General features: G+C 36.9%; 1 protein-coding gene across 3 annotated transcripts in view; it reads left to right on the top strand.

Moving 5' to 3' along the window:
- Positions 1–20,602, top strand: part of znf236.L (zinc finger protein 236 L homeolog) — an 81,234-nt gene that overhangs the window by 9,086 nt on the left and 51,546 nt on the right. For all 3 annotated transcript variants that reach the window (XM_018267842.2, XM_018267843.2, XM_041566347.1), the window contains 9 exons: positions 2,495–2,634; positions 2,777–2,941; positions 5,532–5,710; positions 6,291–6,415; positions 13,502–13,674; positions 15,864–16,010; positions 17,300–17,371; positions 19,440–19,646; positions 20,221–20,434. In XM_018267842.2, the coding sequence (XP_018123331.1) occupies positions 2,495–2,634; positions 2,777–2,941; positions 5,532–5,710; positions 6,291–6,415; positions 13,502–13,674; positions 15,864–16,010; positions 17,300–17,371; positions 19,440–19,646; positions 20,221–20,434 (1,422 nt within the window). The remainder of the gene's footprint in view (positions 1–2,494; positions 2,635–2,776; positions 2,942–5,531; positions 5,711–6,290; positions 6,416–13,501; positions 13,675–15,863; positions 16,011–17,299; positions 17,372–19,439; positions 19,647–20,220; positions 20,435–20,602) is intronic.

Raw genomic sequence — 20,602 nt, 5'->3', positions numbered from 1 at the left:
TTTTATTCATTTGTTTATACCTGCTAAAATTCTATAGAAATGTGTGTATATTTTCAGATCAGGATGCAGAAGTAAAGTATCCCAGATTTTCATGTTGTTGTCTGGCATTTATATTTTCTGTCAGGTCTAAAGAAGAAGCTATCCAGATGATACTGTTAGCATTAACAGATGTGTAGGAAGGGTCCAAAATCAGCCTGGTATTTTTGTTAGGGGAAACCATAGCACACACGTCTAATGGAAAGCAGACAGCTAGACCCTTTAATCCTCGAAAAAGACTATTAAAAAAAAGAGTAGCAACAATTTAATTTTCTTTGTCCCAGAGACAAAAACCTAGACAATTATTGGTGATTTCCCTTTTAATGATGTATGATATACAAAGACAAATACATATATTGTAATATTGTTGTTTGTATTGCCGGTTGTATAGGTATTTTAACATAATTATTTTTGGAATAAAAAGTCAATTTTATCATATTCAAGTTCAACCTTTCACAATACTCCCAGATGCCACTGATCCGAGGCAAGTAAAGTATAACACTTACTTAAAGGAACAGTTCAGTGTAAAAATTAGAACTGGGTAAATAGATAGACTGTGCAAAATAAAAAATGTTTCTAATATAGTTAGTTAGCCAAAAATATAACCTATAAAGACTGGAGTGACTGGATGTCTAACATAACAGATCACTACTTCCTGCTTTTTAGATCTCTAACTCTGAGTTAGTCAGCAACTGTAAGGGGGGCCACATGGGACATAACTGTTCAGTGAGTTTGCAATTGATCCTCAACATGCAGATCAGATTCAAAAGCAACAGTTATCTATTTACCTAGTTTTTATTTTTATACTGAACAATTCCTTTAAAGAGGGCATTCCCTAACAACAAACTATGTGCACACTGCTGGGTTTTGGTCACTGCTGCTTGTAGTGACTCATGATCTCATGTTAGGTTTTGTTAGCCTCAGATGTTTGGGCTAAAATTTTAGCATATTACAACTTTGGTCAGACTGCTAGGGCTCATTGATTTTAACTGGACAGTACTGCGCATTGTTCAGTCTGTTATGCTGGCTACCCTAGACAACACGGAGCGTAGGCTCTGCTGCTCTCAGCCTGCATATTTTTTGCAGGCTGCTAGAAGCAGATCCACAACATGCCCCATTTCAACAGATTTGAATTATATCCTCCTGTGTGCACTCAAATGCAGCAGAGGTTAGCCCAAATATGCGAAAGAAGGCTTCTTCGGGCCGACCTCCACTCCTCTCCCTTTTGTGCCCTTTCCTTTAAGGCAAGGGCAGACGGAGTGTAGCTGAGAGCAGCAGAGCCCACGCACAGTGTGCCCTTGCCCTAAAGGAAAGGGCAGTTTATGTGAAAATTTAACTGATTGCAAATTTGCCAGCTTGCATACTAATTTCACAATGGATATTTTGTTTAACCAAAATCATTTCTGAGCATTTTTCAAAGCTCTTACAAAAGTGAGACTTTGTAAAATAATAGAGTATTGTTTAGTGTACTAACTCCAGGTCAGAGATGATATAAGGTAGATATAAAGTATCCATGTTTTTTGTGTGGCAAATCACTTAAATTTTTCCCTACAAGTATGTTCTGGAGTGTAATAGATAAACTATTCAAATACAGAAAATCATGTAAATTGCATGCACATACTGTCCTGGCAGGAATTAAACTCAAGACCTTATTGGTGCCATCATGTATGTAGTTCATTTTACTGTGTTGTTGAGAATGGTTTATAAGTACTATTAACCTTCTTGTGCTCTGGGATAAAATAAGGATAATCAACAGAAAGCTTATAAAGAGAAGGTCTATATGTAACACTTGCTACTGTTAATACTAGTTGTACATTGTTGACCCAGGGACTGGTGTTATTACTGTTATAAAGTCAGGATGGAATTTTATTACCATTTGAAGCAAATTAGAGCTATAGATCGGGTTTATTATTTAATTATAAATTATTTGAGAAAGTGGTTAAACTTGGACCTGTTTTTTCATCTTCAGCTGCTATGTGTGTGTGCACCCCATAAATCGAAATACTTAAAAGTACTATATCAGTTACTTTAATGCAAAAGAACACATGAGCTGTACCCTGTTTAGCCCCTGAAGAGAGTCAATTCTCACTTATTGACACCAGTGTGTCAAGGAGTATGTGCTGTATACAAATGTGAGAGAATATATACATAGGTGCTATAAATACAATTGGAATGAAGTCCTTTTCCCAAAGACAAATAACCTTTTTTTTTTTTAGCAATGATCACCATGGAAGCATGTTAGGTTCTAAAACAACAAGCATACAACAGTTAGCTCTAAAATTATGGTACAGAATTGTGCTTGAAATAATGCTGATTTATTATATCCTTCTGTACACTTTGTATAACAACTTTGGCCAGTACGATTGCTCTTAGCTATACCTGGTGTGATGTCATCACCATACCCCCTGGACTGCTAGGCCCTGCTTATGATTGGATGTTTACCCTTTTTTATTTGCAGATGGGGTTTTAACGCCAAACGATGAGAATAATTCTTATGCCTACCATGGACCAACCCACAAGTGTAATATCTGTTTGCTCTCCTTTCCTAAAGAAACTCAGTACCAGCGACACATGCGGGACCATGAGAAGAATGATAAGGTATACATATATAAAAATAATCTAGTAAGACTAGTAAATCAATTTAATAGAAAGGCATAATTAACATTATGGATGCTATAGGCTATTGATCTTATTTATGGACTCTGCTTAACCATAAATATGTTTGTTTATTGCTGCACAGCCTTATCGATGTGACCAGTGCCCAATGTCCTATAATATTGACTTTAATCTGACACTTCATAAAGCTACACATAATGTGGATGACCCTACGTGCCCAGCATGCAGCAAGAAATTTTCTCGAGTTGCAAGTCTCAAAGCTCATATAATGCTACATGAGAAAGAGGAGGTAATTCATTTTGCTTTTTATTCTCTTGTTTTTCATGTTATACACTAGTTTAATGATATTGGGATTATGTTTTTTTAAAAAGTGATGCATTTTTATTTCATGTGATTTTATTTTATATTGTATACTTTGAAAACCTCTGTGTGGCCTATGAAGTTCTGTAGAGCTCTCAATGCAATTTGTATTTCACAGTACATGCTCTAGGCAACTGTCTCTTATCTGAGTTTAGGGATTTGCAATATGCTGTATATATACACATATGCTGTATATATACAAATATTATATATTCTAAAGCTGGTTAGTAATTAATTTAGGTCCACAGCATAGACCAGTTCATTCTACATCACAATTGATCAACCATCAGCCTTGTAGCATAAGTTCTATGACAGATGTAACCTCATTTTCTCCTTGATCATTTCCAACAATCCCATAGCTTAGCTTCTCAACAGCAGCCCGAAGCACACTGAACATGTATGTTATCACTGACACTCAGAAGATCCTAACGAGATACAAGATGGGAAACAGATGTACAGAGCTTTGAGGGCATAGATCATTACTGGTATAGGGCTGCTGACTCTCAGGCCTGGTACAATAAGTTCTGAATATAAAATACCCATTTCTAACCAGATTCTTTTTTAGGGTTTACAGATTGTTTTTTAAAAGGTTATATCTTACCCCATCAACAGTTATAATAAAGACATCTGTGTATGCTTTTAATACCCACAAACAGTTATTGGTGAGCCTAAAAGGTATTGTTGGTAGGGATGTGGTTTCCCCTTCTGCTGCTCTCAGATGATGATGTTTTTAGTTTTATGATGATGATGCATAAAAATGACTTGGAAAACCCCATTCAGTCCCCAGGCATTATCAGTACAGGGGATGCAAGGAGAAAGCATATGTTATGTACATTTTTGTTCTTGCTCACTGAGCAAATGTGAACTTTCAATTTACAGATGTGTTTTATCAAACACGCCATTTTTCCTGGAAAATTGTCCACTGGTGCAATGTTTTAGTCTGTGAATTATATATCATTTTAACTCTACAGAGACAGCAATGTAACATATCCTGCTAATAAAAAAAAAAGTATGCCATTAATTAAGGTAACTTAAAGGGGAACTCCACAAAATCATAACTTAAGCTTTTTGAAAGTAAATATAATTTCAAGCAACTTTGCAATATACATCATTTAAAAAATATGCAGACTTTTCATGATTTTTAATGGTTTCAGACAGTTTCCTAAGCCTAGCCCCCGGCTCTCCTGCTGATCTGTCTGACTACTTTGCTGAGCTGGCTGACTACTGTTACTTTGTATCAATAGCCAGCTGTCCTCAGCCTGCATCCTTCAAACCCCACAATTCCCTGCACATGTGATTTCAATAAGGAACTGAACATCACAATGCATTGTGGGTTATGTAGTTCCACATGCTGTCTGTAAGCTGTGGAGAAGTTGTTACAATTTGTAACATCAGTGTTTTAGTCCCTCCTTCCCTGCCAGGATTTCAAATAATGCAGAAAGAGAAGAACTGTTAAACAGCTGGATTTCAGCATAGAAAATAGCATTTATTCATACTTTTTGAAGAAACAGGTGATGGATGTGATTAAGGGTATGGATGGATATATTAGGGGCTTCTGTGTTATGTGGGCTTCTTTATCAGATTTTGGTTTGGAAGCCAGAGTTCCCCTTTAAGGGGCAGATTTACTAAGGTTCGAGTGAAGTTAAAAAAAGTTCGAATTTCGAAGTAATTTTTTGGATACTTCGACCATCGAATAGGCTACTTCGAATTTGATTCGAAGTAAAATCGTTTGAATATTTGACCATTCGATAATCGAAGTACTGTCTCTTTAAAAAAAACTTTGACTTGAATACTTCGCCAAATTAAACCTGCCAAAGTGCTATGTTAACCTATGGGCACCTTCTAGACCATTTTTCCAAGTCTTTACACATCGAAGTAAAATAGTTCGTTCGTAAGCTAAAATCATTCGAATCGTTAGATACGATGCCCATATTCGCTGAAAAATACTTCGACTTCGATATTCGAAGTCAGAGTATTTCAATTCGAGGGTCGAATTTCGAAGTATTTATCAATTTGAAATTCGACCCTTGATAAATCTGCCCCTAAGTGTTAGCAATGTACGGTAAGAGAATTCATTAAAATATAAGGTGAAACTAAACTAAACTTAAATCTAAATATGGTGTATTGTCCAGAATGCTCCAAATTATGGATGGTCATATCCTATAGAGTCCATATTAAGCAAATAATTCTAAGTTTAAAAAAAAAAAAGAAAATCTTTGTACTAATAAAAGTACATTGTACTTTATAGTAACTAAGCTGCATGAATCCATATTGGTGGCAAAGCAATACTATTTAATGTTTAAATGATTTTTAGCAGATCAAGATCCAAATTACACAAAGATCACTTAACTTTCCTAAAACATTAGGTCCTAAGGATTCCAGATAATAGAGCTTATACCTGTACTACAAAATAATCTATTACGATTACTATTTTAATGTATGAGTTTTACACTGGGTTACCAGAAGCTGATCAAGCAACTTTAACTGCTGCATGCAAAACAATAATATTTTTTTTGCAGACTCTTATCTGCTCGGAATGTGGGGATGAATTCACCCTGCCAAATCATTTGTCCCTTCATATGGAAGAGCACAGGCAAGAGATGGCAGGAAACAAAACCTACAGTTGCAAGTCATGCAAGAAAACATTTGACTCTACACCACAACTTAAAGAGCATATGAAAACACACTTCAAGATTAGGTGGGTAATCATTTTAGCCTTTCCCAGTTTTCTCATGAATCCAATTTCTGAGTTAGATAGATCAAAATCCCAGCAGTGTGCTACTCCGAAACATATACATTCTTACAAATACAAAATGAGTAAATATGTCTTTCTACTCATAAACTGAAATTTAGCAGTTTTTATAAACATTTTTGAAAAATCTGAAAAATCACCTCAAAACTTACACTAAGCAATAACTTATCTCCCATATGTTATTATGTACCAAGAGAAAACATCATATATATGAATGCCTGAGGTCTTCTGAACAGTTTGATGCCCAATATCCAATATCTATTTCAGCATAAATATAGTTAAAATCGCTACATGGTTTTATGACACACACTTGGCATTTTAAAACAGGGTACTTGGGAACATTCATCCTAAAAGTGTTTCCCTTCGGAATATGTTGGGGAGTTCTTTGTTTGTCTGTAGAAAGGTGCATATTGTCTATGGCAGCCAAGTGCTCCACTTTACACAGGCCTAATTTTCAAATTGTTACATTATTCTGTAATGTAATATGCAAATTTTTCTTTAAAATGTTTCTTTTCTGCCTTTGCAGGGTTGCAAATACTAGATCTTACAATCGAAACATAGACAGAAGTGGATTTTCCTACTCATGTCCCCACTGTGGTAAAACATTTCAGAAGCCAAGCCAGTTAACCCGTCACATTAGGATACACACAGGTATAAGGTTTGATGTACATCAAATGTATCTTAATGCCCCGTAAAATATAAAAAGTACAGTATTTTATTTTATCCCCCATTGCTGTAATCTAAAGCAGACTCTTTAACTGAACATTCTGCATAGATAACTGATTTAGCATTTAAAAAGATTTAAAGGGATTTTCCATAAAGAGTTCATGGACAAGGAAAGTCCCATTTACAGAGGGGTGCCAAAATGTCAGGCACCCACCCAGTATGTGTAATCATTATGTTTTTTTCTCAGTATATTTTAAAGGAAAAATATATTGGCCTGGGGAAAAAGTGTTATGTTCTGGTTCCATCTGTTTTGAGTGTTGGCTCTGCTGCTCTATGCCTTCATTTTGTTGACAGGTATAGAGAAGCAAATTTACTCACTCCCACAGCTCTGTGTATCTGTACTGACCAGCTTCCACCTGAGTGCAGGTACATGGAACAGAGTGGAGATCAGCCTGAAAATGACTGATTTCCCTTTTTTCAAGATAATCTTGGCTCAGCTCTGTGTACTTGAATGAAAGCTGTAATTATCAGTGCAGATACACAGAGCTGCGGAAGAGAACAGATCTGCTTTTCTCAGCCTGCCTAAAATACAGAGGTGGAGGGCAGTGGAGCTACGTACTGTGTGCCCAGGGCTTTTTGGTTCAAAGTCAGTTGACATAACAGATTACCATCTTATTGTACTTGCCAAAAAAGCTTAAATATCTGTGTTATGATGCAGGCAATGGAAAGAATGTCATATAGTGATTGGGCAGTATTGCTTAATGCTAGAAATGGATGACATATAAATAAGTTGCACAATGAGCAGTTCTGACATTTGTACTGCAGGCCTAGACGCCTTCTGCTAGGGAGGTCCTGTCAAGTGGTGAATTAAGTCTCTCACCTCATGTGTGAACTCTTAAGCATAGCTCACTTGCCCCACCATAATTTATAAAAAGAAGACATTTTAGAAGAGCAGTTATAACTCTGGGATGATTTTGCTTTGAAGAACATTGATATTTGGAGTCATACTTCTAGTTGTATAGCTTTATGTAAGAATATGCTGCTCTATATAGCCTTTTCTTCAGCAATCCCACCCTCATAAACATTGTAAAAAGCTGACAGTGGGTGGCAGGCGATTGTAAGGTAAATTTCAACCTATGCCTAACTTTTTATGATCTAGGCGTAATGTGACATAGACTTGCTGGAACAATATCCAATCATCTGGAAATGCAAGTGATCCCAGCTTTCTATAAGTTCTCTGCAGTAAACACAATTGATATACAGTAGTGGCTAAGCAACAAAAGAAATCAGGAGTGGCAGCTGTTAAATGAGTCATGATTGCTTCATCCTTGTTATTTGCTCTGACTGCTGTTTAACAGATCTGAATACTGCAGGCATTCATGTAAACAGCTTTAGCTTTCAGTCTTTCTTATTCTATGCTATTGCTATGCTAACGGTGTAGCTAAAGGTCTAACCCACTAGAGGTCACCCTCGAACCAGCGAAAATATTAACTGGCCAATTTCTTCTTTTTTTCTGCATTAAAGTTCCAGTTCACAACAGGAGCCCATTTGTAAATAGGCTTGGAGTATCTCATCATTGTTTGTAGTTTAACAGTTTTATAACTGCAAGGAAATAGAGTGCAATAATGAATAGTTATAGAATGTGCACAGACCACTTTCAGAATCAACTTTAAAACAATGTTGTCCCCTACATACAAAATCCAATGGAAGGCCTCAGTATTCTAATTTATGTTCCACTATCATTCTAGAAATCTCTGTGCTTCCTGGGCATTCCCCATTTACTTCTCACCCTGCAACTCCTGGTATAACATTAAAATAATATTTTATAACACAGATTTAGTGCTGTTTGCTGTGGGAAAGCTGTGAGTGCCGCAAGTTCCTGAAGCAAATAGGTCTGGTTACAAATAATAATATAGAATTGATGTGTCCATGTGCCCGCATATACTAGGGCTGATACAGCTTTGGGTTTCTTCATCACAAATGCGGTCATAAAAATGTATTATGTCTCATTTGAACTTTTCTTTGCTTTTATTAGCATTCTTAGATGCTCTTTAAAGGGACAGGAAACTGTTGGCAGGAAATATGTTGCAGACCCACAAAATCTAACAGGTGCCTTTCATATTCATTAGGGGCCAATAAAGTAGAGTACATTTATGATGAATCTGACATAATCACAACAAAATGCCTTCCACATTTTCTCATGATTATGCCAGATTATGCCTGAATGTTAAGTGTGAAGAAGAGGTGGTTTCCAGCGGTAGTCTGTGTTGCTCTAAGGTAATTGCACCAGGAGCTAGCTTGCTAGAGTGCTTTCTTAGAGGTGTCTAGGTCAAGGAACTTAAAGGAGAACTAGAGCTTAACTAAAGAAGTAGCTAGAAATATTGTACATTATGTTTTGGGCTTCTGTACCAGCTCAAGTCAACCACAGCCCTTTAGCAGTAAAGATCTTTGTCTCCAAAGATGCCCCAGTAGCTCCGCATCTTCCTTTCTGCTGATTCACTGCACATGCTCTGTGCTGCTATCACTTAGTGAGCTTAGGGACCTACTCACAATATACAGTACACATAGAATATAAATGTCACAATAAAAGGCCAATTAGAAATTAATACTGATAATTACTACATGACAGCACAGAAACCAGTGCAACTAGCATCGGAAATTAATCAGTCTTGTAGCATCAGCATATATTACAGAACAACCTTATTTTCTGCTTGATAATTTGCGACAACCCCTAAGCTTAGCTTCACAAAGCCCACTGACCATGTGACAGACACTTTCCAAGATGGCGACCCCCTGTGACAAGTTTGAAGTCCAGTATCATTGCTGGTATTGAAAAGCTGAAACTTTAGGCTAATGCAATAAATTCAGTATATAAAATATGGTATTTTTAGCCATATTCATTTTTAGAATTTACTTCTCCTTTAAAGGTTAGACGTTAAACCAGAACATTAAAGACAGAGAGAACCAATAACATAATGTGATATGCTTTTACTTTACTTCTTGCAAAGGGAAACAACCCCATTATTGGAGTGGTTTTGCAGTGATGTCATTACTTTGCACCAATGCACAGAAGCATCTGAACTATGTGAAGACAGGAGTTGTGCCAGTCTGCCTAGAGCACAGAAAATATCTACGCTTCGCATTAGGGGAAGTTCAAATCCAATTCAGATGTCTACCGTTCGGGTTCTCACAATCCCCCAGGGTCTTCACAAAGGTTCTCGTCACCATCCTAGCAGAATTGAGGAAAGAAGGCATAGCAGTTTTCCATTATTTTGACGACACCTTGGTGGCCGCAAAGTCAAGAGAAGAAGCAGAGCGGCATACAGAGAGAGTGTTGGAAGTTCTGCAAATACACGGTTGGATTGTGAACATAGAAAAGGTTCAGCTGAGTCCGTCACAGTCTCTGCCTTTTCTAGGGGCATATTTCCAGACACAGGAAAATTTGATAAGTCTTCCAGTCCAGAAACAACGAGACATACCTCAGGCAATAAAGGACTTCAGAAGCTGAGCAGTAGTAACAGTTCATTACTCTTTAAAGATTAAAGGGTTAATGTCTTTGACGATACAGGTAGTGAAATGGGCGAATTTCCTACTAAGAAAAGTAAGAAAACCACAACTAAATATGCAAAAAACGCTAAGGTTGCCTCAAGTGATAAAACACAGCCTAGACTGGTGGTGTGTGCAAGAGAATTTGAAGAAAGGGATGCATCTATAAGAACCAATATGGTCAGTACTAATGACCGACGCGCCAGGTTCCAGTTGGGGAGCAAATTTCGGAGAACATTTCGCCGAAGGGTCATGGGAAATGAAACAGACACCTTCAAATGTTCTCGAATTAAGAGCAATAAAAGAGGCTTGGTTTGCTTTTTCAGAAGTACTAAAAGGAAAAACTGTAAAGGTGATGTCAGACAATGTCCCAGCAGTCGCTTATGGGCAGAAGCAAGGGGGAACCAGAAGTATGACATTGCTGAAGGAATCCATGCCAATTTTTCAGTGGGCAGAGAGGTGGCTATAAAATATATCAGCAATACATCTGCCAGGGACGGAAAATGTAAAAGCAGACTTTTTAAGTCAAGTCACTTTAGATCCTGGAGTATGGAGTCTTCACGAGGACATCTTTCAGGAATTAGAAGACGCATGGGGCATACCGGAAGTAGATGCCATGGCTTCTGTCCAAAACAGAAAGTGCAAAAACTTCTATGCGAGATAACTGTGCAAAGAAGCACTGGCTGTAGACGGGTTGAGACATGATTGGTCAAGAGGGCTCATATACATATTTCCTCCAATTCCTCTTGTCTGGAAAGTGCTGAAGAAAGTGGATCGAGAAGCAGTAGATGCAATAGTACTGATGCCCTTTTGGCCAAGAAGACCTTGGTTTCCATTGGTTCGCAAGCTGACGATAGAGGTTCCCAAGAGAATTGCGAGATTCCCAGGTTGGCTATCTCAGGGAATGTTTCTTTACCAGGAGGAGGATCACCTAGCCTTAATGGCATGGAGGTTGAAAGGCAGAGGTTAAAGAAACTGAATTCAAAAAAGACATTGTGGATTTCCTGTTAAAGTCAAGGAAATGTTCCACTTTAGCACAATATTATAAAATCTGGGACAGGTTTGTTCAGTTTGCAAACCTGGGAAAACAAGATCCAATTTGTCCGACAGCGTCTCTCCTGGTGAATTTTCTGTTCGCAGGCTATGAGAGAGGTCTCCAATTAAGCACACTAAAAGTTTAAGTGTCATCCATTTCGGCATTGACAGGAATAAGCTGGGCATCAGATTCTTTAGTTCAGAGATTTTTTGATGCTTTGGTAAGGATAAGACCTTGCATAAGGAAAATTTTACCCCCCTGGGACTTGCAATTTGTATTGGATGTGCTCACAGAAGCTCCTTTTGAACCATTGGAAAAGGCTTCTTTATGGAACATTACTTTAAAGGTCATATTATTAGTGGCAGTTACGTCAGCCTGCACAGTGAGAGAATTGGCTGCCTTGTGTGTGTCAGAACCATATACAGTGATCTTTGAAGATAAAGTAGTGCTGCGATCTGCATTTAAATTTCTGCCTAAAGTTGTGTCAAAATTTGATATGGATCTGGAGATGTCGCTTCCATCCTTCTGTCCATCTCCGAAGTCAGAGACAGATGCTGGCACACTTTAGATCTGGTCAGATCCATAAAGATTTACCTGGAAATAACTAGAACTTACAGGAAATCGGATAATTTATTTGTAATACCCTGTGGCTTCAGAAAGGGTCAAGCTCCTTTAAAGAAGACATTGAGCTCCTGGATTGTTTCTGCAATTGCAAAGAGCTACAATATAGCAGGCAGGAAAGTTCCCCAGGAATTAAAAACCCATTCCACCAGGGCGTTGGGGAGTTCCTGGGCGATGGAAGCCAAAGCATCGACAGAAGCTATCTGTAGAGCAGCTTAACACGTTCATTAAACATTATAGACTTGACGTCCTGGCCTCCCAAGAAGCTAGATTTGGGAGGAAAGTCTTGCAGTCAATTGTACATAGCAAAATAAAGCATATATATTCGGTTCTGCAATCTTATGGTGCCCCTCCCTTCTTTCTAGCTTTGGAAATCCCATTGGTGAATGCTGCCAGGGGTAACTAGGAAAACAGGAAATTGTTTATACTCACCATAATTTCTGTTTCCTGTTCACCTTCCATGGCAGCATTCACCAGGGAATTACCTACCCTATTATCTCAGGCTTTAAACTAAGACGAGGGAGTGGGGGAGGTCCTTTCCATTGGCCCGGAGGGCGTTAACCCATTGGTGAATGCTGCCATGGAAGGTGACCAGGAAACAGAAATTATGGTGAGTATAAACAATTTCCTGTTTTCTACTCAAGTATAGCCAACAAGCTTCTGCTTCCTTAGAGGCACAAGAGAGACTACCATTCCACCTGTGATGCTATGAGGATATCTAGAAAAAAAATATCTATCTGAAAGATTAGATTTTAAAAGCCGACATAATATACAATCCAATAGCATACTTTTGAATATTTTCATAAAGATTACAATTTTAGGCTTAGGTACATGGTAAAACTACATATCACATAATTCACAGTTTTCTAATATGTTAAAGATTTGGATTTTAAAAATCATTTAATCTTATTTTATCATTTATAATTTGCCCCTCAAGCTTTGTCATTTACTTCAAAGTATCTTGAAGCTGCATTATTGGCATAGACTGATCTGACATACCAACCGATTCATGCACCTCAAAATACGCTGTTACGTATGATCTATAATGTATCCTTGCACTGTTTATTTTATTCTTCAGAATTTTGTGAGCTCCTAGTAATGGAACTGAACTAAAAAAGCAGAAAGCACATAGGGCGAACTGGTGTAAGAATTCTGAGCAATTCTTGACATATGTTTTAATTCTGTGCACTAATGGAATCAGTTCAGTATTTCCCTGTTAGCATAATCCTTATGTATAGACCTTGTGTTCAAATTTCATTACAAAAAATTGTTATAGGATTTCATTTGGAATGCTTCGGACCTAGATAAGGGTTATTTCTGTAATGAAGCATCATGCCTTAAGACAAATGAAAAACATTGAAACATTAAAACTACCCAATAGCATTATTCTGTATCAACATTAATGTATGCTAAATCAGTCCAAATTGTGGCATTGCCTGATTAACAGCATACTGCAAATGGCAGAGCCACTTTTCAAAGCTTTCTTGATAATAGATTGTACATAAGTGAAAACAAGTAGATTGCCGTGTTTTTCAAACTAACGGCATCTGCAAATCACTTTGAAATATTAAGTGAGGCTGCAACTAATGCGGCAACACTGTATAAGAAATAATTTGCTGTCTATATTCAGAATAGGGTTGTTTTATTGTTTGGTGGGGAACTGCAATGGGAGCTACCGTTAATAGACACTTGTGTGCCTACTGTAGGGATGCCATATGGGCATGTTCAAGAAGCATATGTCCACATTTATAAGTTGTATTTATAAAGCATATGTAAAATGTAAATAGGTGTCAAAAACCTATTCTGACTCAGACAAACAAATAGTTACTAATTTGTTATGCTTTTTTATCGCCTTTTTGTTGTTTCAGGTGAAAGGCCCTTCAAATGCAACCTCTGTGGCAAAGCTTTTAATCAGAAGGGGGCACTAGCAACCCATATGGTGAAGCACACAGGTGAAAAGCCCCATGCTTGTGCTTTTTGTCCAGCAGCATTTTCTCAGAAAGGAAATCTTCAGTCTCACATACAGAGAGTTCACTCAGAGGTAAACAGAACATACACTTTCCTTTCAGCTTTCAAACTATAGGCTGCTCATTATGTCTGCTGAAACCCATTAGGTAATGAGGTGATTGCAGCAGCACTGCAGTACTCTTTTTCTTTCCAGCACTCATGTACTTTATGTTGCTTAGTTTGGTAAATTAACAGGAAGAAAAAGCTGAATTTCTATTGTCTTTAACACAGGTTTAGTCAGGGGCTATGCAACTGTATTTAAATTTTATATTCAATTCATAATCTTTGTTATACATTTGTTTTTCCTTTATTTTATATTTTTTCAGATATAACCATCTTATTAAGTAAGACGAAGCTTCTTAAGAGTTTAATTAATAATTGTTATGGGTTGCTAAAATCTTGGTTATTATGTATTATATACAGCTAAGGCTTATAAGAAATGGACATTTGTGATTTCTGGGATCCTCTCTGCTGGAAGTGCAACATAAATTCCTATTTCTGCAAACATACACTTCCCCTTCATTTAAATCATGGGCTCTTCATTTTGTGGCAAAAAAGCCGCACACATTTGGCATTTAGTAGCCATTCACAAGGATGCATTTTTGGTATTGTGGGAAAAAATTTTGCATCCAAATTTTGCACTGCTTTGGTAAATGAGCCCAAGGGGTATATTTATGAAAGTGTGACGTTAGAGATCGCCCAGTCCCATAGAGTGAAATTCTGCCACTCTCCAATTATGCCTATGGGAATTTGAAAGGCATATTTATCAAAGGATGAACTTTCACTTTCACCCATTGATAAATACTCTTTTAAAAATCCCATAGAAATGAATGGAAAGTGGCAGAATTTCACTCTAGCGGACTGCGGTAATCTCTAACTAAATATACCCCCAAAAGTCTTAATTTTTTTTTTTTTTTACAAAACCCCATAATTTTTTTTCTACTGAATTTGCAAGCACAGAAGTTAAAGTAACTATTCTCATGTATATTTTGTTACCTTTAGAAATGGAAAAACTCCTTTGAGTTTTCCTGAAGTGAGGGCTCAAGGGTGGTCAAAGTGCTTTTTGACATTTACTTGTGATTTGACAAAGCCCCAGAAAATTACAGGCTCGAGTAGTTGGTTGTAGTGATGCCGTGACATCTTTAGAAAATGTCCTTGTCTAGCTATTGTTGTCTAATGCTTTTCATGTCAAAGTGATTAAAGGAACCAAATACTTTTTATGCATTTAATATTACTTCAGCTTTTTTCCTCTTTGGCCGAGGGCTTTCTGTGCATTTGTGTTAAAATTCAAATTGTTGTGCCTGAATGCAATATAGCGCAAGTGTTAGATGTCCAGGGAAATGTCGAAATGCAAGAAAAGAAAATTCATAAAAAATGCATGACATCTTATTTTTTATTTTCTTCTGTGACAAAGAAACAGAAAGGGAATTTCCATTTTGGAAAGCTTTGAAAGACTTTTTGTTGACATTTTAATTTCCCTTCTATTTAATTGCCTGCATCTCTGACCCTGTTGCCTGTGGGTTAAGTTATATTTTATAGTGCAGGTATGGGACCTGTTATCCAGAATGCTCGGCACCTGGGGTTTTCCGGATAAGGGATCTTTCAATAATTTAGATCTACATACATAAATCTACTAGAATATAATTTAGATATCAAATACATCTGTTTTGACTCCAATAAGGATACATTATATCATAATTGAGATCCAGTACAAGTTACTGTTTTATTATTACAGAGAAAAAGGAAATCATTTTTTAAAAAAAATTAGTTATTTGATTATTATGGAGTCTATGGGAGATGGCCTTCCCATAATTTGCTTCTGGAAAACAGAGCTTTCTGGAAAATGGGTCCCATACCTGTGTATATATATTTCTATCTCTTCACTTGGCCAACTAGAAAATCTGAACATCTTAGTTCCAATCACACCCTGATGTGTCCAAAACCTATCTCAACTTCTCTGGCCTTTTTGATTCCTCAAATTGTTATCCACTGCCTAAAAAAGCTGAATACACTGATATCCTCCTATATCATAGGAATGACTTGAATGACACTGATATTTTGTCTGTCTTCTTGTAATGACCGAAAGTTTAGCCTCCAACAGAGGCTTGAACTGAAAAAGTCCAATAACAATTTAGTATTTAGAACACATGTAGTATTGGAAGAATTTGCTCATCCTGCACATTACAAAAAGCTAATATTCTTTTGTTTTGATTGTGTTTGAAGGTTAAGAATGGCGCCACGTATCACTGCACTGACTGTAGCTGCATTTTTAAAAGCCTCGGCAGCCTCAATACGCATATAAGTAAGATGCATGTGGTAGGATCCCAAACAACATCAGCTCCAACTGGAGGAACATCCGCTGTAACTACGGTAACTCAAGGCTAAACTTGCTAGGGTAATTGAGCTTTAGCAACAAGAAGTGGTTAGAATTCTAAACCTGACAACTGCAGGCTGAGAGATGTGTGTGTAAGTATTTCATCAGGTATGGGGATATATTTTAAGACCATATACTGTAGCTAATTAATATGTCTGATCTGGCCTGGTCTTATTCCTTCTTTTTGGACTAAAATTGACCTTTGGCTGCCAAGCGTATAGGCTCTGGTAACCATTTCAATCTTGTTTTACAGGCAAACTCCACCCTTAAATTTTAAATATTAAAAGAATATTTTTTTTTATCAGTATACCCCTATTGCAAATTTCATTGGTTTTAGTGTTACTTACAAATGCAATTGCTATTGAAAGCAGTATTTGTACATTTCTTTTCTCTGTACTGCTGGTTCTGACTCTTGTAGCAAAAGCCAGCCCATTAACCATCTTGTTTAAAGAGACCAGCAGTTAATGGAGAAGGTGGATGCAGTGTATTAGAATGGTTACATAAGATAAAAGAGGTAGGTAGTAAGGGTTAAAACAGTGCATTAGAATTTTTGACATGGAAAAAGTAAAATATATGAGCATTTTAATTATATGACAAAGAAAGCCTAGAAAGTCAGAGATTACAATTTGTATGGTATACCTAGAACATCTCAATCACTATTCTATAAGAGTTTGCTTATGTTCCTTTTCTTTACAAATCTTGCTGGACATAGTAGTTTTTTCTAGTGGTGTGTTGATGCCAGCAGTGGTTATCTGCAGTATATCTGACTCTTTACATGAGATAACATTACTTGTACTAGATAGATGCATGCACATTATTGTTTCCTGCTTGACTAACTCTACTGCACATGTGCAGAGTTAGAACTGCTACAAGTAACCATTAGGACAGCAGGCAAGGTGTTGCTGCCACTCCTTTAAAAATACCAAAATCAGCAAGGTTTATAAAAGGACAGGGTCATCTTCCAGTGCTTACAGGTCCAAGAGGTGATTTACAAATTGGCCCATAAACAGTATAGGCAGAGCACATTTTCAATACAAGCCGTATTTATTTGGCTCATAGAAAAAACAAGATTACATTGGCCCTTCAAGACATGGGAAAGCTTTCAAAAACAGCACAGAACAGTAAAGCACCTGCAGAGCAGCTGGACTGTAAAACTCATAAATACCTTCTGTAGAAGTTACAACAGAAACATGCTTGTCAAATCCAGTTGTTTATTTGGCAGTTAATATGCCAGTATTTGCTGATGTTTCTTATTAATTCCTTATATCTCTTTATAAATCTCTAGGACACATCACAATCCCAGCCTCTGTCGGACTCTAGCCTCCTACAGCAGACATCAGATGATAAGTGGAAAAACGTAAGAAAATATCCGTAATAACTTTATTTATACTTTAATAAAGGCAGCTAAAGTTGCAGAACAGTAGAAGTGGGTGGGCTAAATGATAGATTGGGCACTCCCAATTCACATGTGTGGCAATGGTAATGCTGTTTAATATTGCTTAGTCAGTCAGTTGCAATAAATTACATATTATAACATTTTATAAATACAATTCTTGGAATACATATATATGTATATTTATCCATATATATATATATATATATATATATATATATATATATATATATATATATATATATATATATATATATATATATTGGATCATTTAAGAGCACTCACGGGTGTTGTGAAGAATACTTTTTATTGGAGTGTTACAATCTACCCCACATCAACGCGTTTCGGTTCTCTCTGAACCGTTGTCAGGATGCACCCAGAAGTCATCACGTGATCCATAAATACAAACATAGACCAATCAGTGAACAGTGTTAATTAGGTATTCACGACAGTGTTCTGCATTAGAGTGTTAGCATAAATTACCATATTCATTTGCAAAGATTCCAAATACATGTTAAAAGATACTTATAAAAAGTGTAGAAAAGTGAAAAAACGCTGACCTTGTTAAAAACATTAAGAATAGTGAATCATCTAATCTCTTTAAAACATAAGAAGTATACAGATGACAGATCACAAAACAAGGTTATCAAGGATATCCGTGTATTACAGCTCAAAAAACTAATCAAAGAAATTTTTAATAGATAAATGATAATATATAGCAGCATTTGAAGGTGCATAATTACTGAGTTAATAACAACACTTCCCGAGCCATGTAGAGTCTCATTGGAATAGGGATCTAATCACATCCAAATATGTCAATGGTACCGTATGCACCACATATCGAAACACATGGACTGCTTATTTCTTGTTATTATATCTACAGATCAGAATAATTCTGTCCCAATGCACCACTCAAATATAATCAAGTGTGAAATCCTTCCCGGGCATATGGCTGTCAAGAAAAATATATTAAACCATTATTGTAACACCTATATTGTGTATACTGTTTACATGGCTCCTTGATACCCAGTTCAATATAACAGTATTTGGAACTCCAATACTAAATTCAAAGCTAAAGTAATGTTTTGTGGACACTTGTTAAAACTGTGGGGCAGAGTTAAAGACAGATGTACAAAACTGTAGTTGCCAGTTACAGTTAAGTCCCCACTCCGAGCTCATAAATTTAGTACAGAGCTTGGAAACTGGCAGTTTATCACTTATTCAATCATAGTTTAAAGACTTTCCAGGACAGCAAATACATGCTCACACCAAAATCTCACTCTAACTAAACACTCTAATCTTCAAGCGAAGATTTCATTTTATCTAGGGAGGAAATGCAAATTCTCAATGCTTCCCCCCTGCAACTGGCCTTTAGCAGTTCCACTTGGGGGCTAGCAACAGATACTTAAAAAAGTATCTTATAAACAGTTTTCTTATAATGGCTAAATTATACTGCCATTAGTATCCAGACACCCCTTCATAAATCACATGTACTCAGTTGGAATTCTGAATGCCAAGTTCCTAACTGTCAGTGGAAGCAAGGTCAGCATAATAACTATTCATTGTAAAAGGATTGGGAGCCTCACATAATCCCATGCAAAATGCAAGGATGGTGGCATTAGGCATTGGACTCTTGAGCAGTGGTAATTCTCTGGAGAAATTAATTATGCTTTATCTATCTCTGTCTCATGAAAGAGTCTGGATTTACCTGATGTAAGGAGCATGTGACTTGATGGAGGAGGAATAATGAGGCTGATTACATAGTTTCTGCTACGGTTCCTAGTTCCACTGAAAGCAAACTTTAAAACTTCAGCTAACACTGACATCCCTGAAAATGTTATGTTTTCTGCTTTGTAACAACATTTTGGGAAAGGTCCTTTCCTGACTCTGCATGATGCCCCCATGTACCAAGCAAGGTCCAAGTAGAATTGATTTACTGAGATGAGAGTGGAGGAAATTGACATAGCTGTGTTAACTGCCATTTCAGTAAGCTTTTAATTACAGTATTTTAACTATCTATTTTTTCAATCAGGTAACAATTTTTCAAGCAGTGCCAGCTCAGACAGACTCCACAGACTGTTCTGCTCCAGGACAACAAGGACCTCAGCAACCAGCTGTTACTGATGTTATCCAGCAGCTCTTAGAGCTGTCAGAACCTGTGCCTGTAGAAAATACCCAAAATTCACAATCTGAGCAGCAACTTAATATCTCGGTGGGAATCAACAGAGATATTTTACAGGTAGGTTTGATTGTACATGCTTTTAATAATTTCAGGTAGCTTTAACTGTGTGTGTGTTTTTAATACAATATATATTTCACTTCACTTGATAGTTTAATTTTAACTTGTCTTGGATCTCAAGATAATGTCCAATCTTTGCTCTATAAAAACCTTACAGAAATACTAGTGGGACAGTTATCTTTTCTCTATTCTTTCTGTGCTTCTGGACACGAGCTAGAGTTGCCACCTTTTCCGAAGGCTAAACCCGAACAAAGGGGGCAGGGCTGATGACATTGGGGGTGACGCAGTGACTCTAAACAGTCAGTGACAATAAAACTGTATATTTGTATTTTGTATTTGTGTGGGTGGGAGAATTGAACAAGGTGACAGAGGCATTGCATTACACTGAAATTAAGGGGTGGGAACTGGTCCCAACAAAAATTTTTTATAATTATTTTTGGAAGTTGTGATAGTGTTTATGCAACTTTTGCACATAACCCAACTGTATGAGATCATGCGGGGAGTATATTTATCCTTTTAACAAATGCTGATTGTTAGTATACTCTCTTTTCTTTCTCTTTTGATATTATGCTAGCAAGCCTTAGAAAACAGTGGACTCTCATCAATCCCAGTTGCACCACTTCCTAGTGACACCAGCCAGGCCAAGGCAACTGTTCAAGAAATTGAATGTCTTTCAACTCAGCAAATGGACTGTAATGACCAAGAGCATGAAGTAGAGCATGAAGAGCAAGATAAAGCTGACAAGACAGAAAAAAGGATAATAAAGAAGAAATCTGCCTTTTCAGCAGGTATTTACATTCTTTGCTGATGGTGGCCTTTTTTAACAAATGACTTTTCCAGTGTGCTTTAATAGAAGAACCAATATGATTTGTTACTTACATTTGGTAAATAGCTAAGTGCTGACAGGTAAGACATCTGAGATTAACATTTCTTCTGTCTCGCTCACTATTGTCACT

The sequence above is a fragment of the Xenopus laevis genome, chromosome 6L (genome assembly GCF_017654675.1).
Source record: "Xenopus laevis strain J_2021 chromosome 6L, Xenopus_laevis_v10.1, whole genome shotgun sequence".
NCBI lineage: Eukaryota > Metazoa > Chordata > Amphibia > Anura > Pipidae > Xenopus > Xenopus laevis.
The sequence above is the reverse complement of the archived record's forward strand: the minus strand, read 5'-3'. Positions and strand labels throughout refer to the sequence as shown.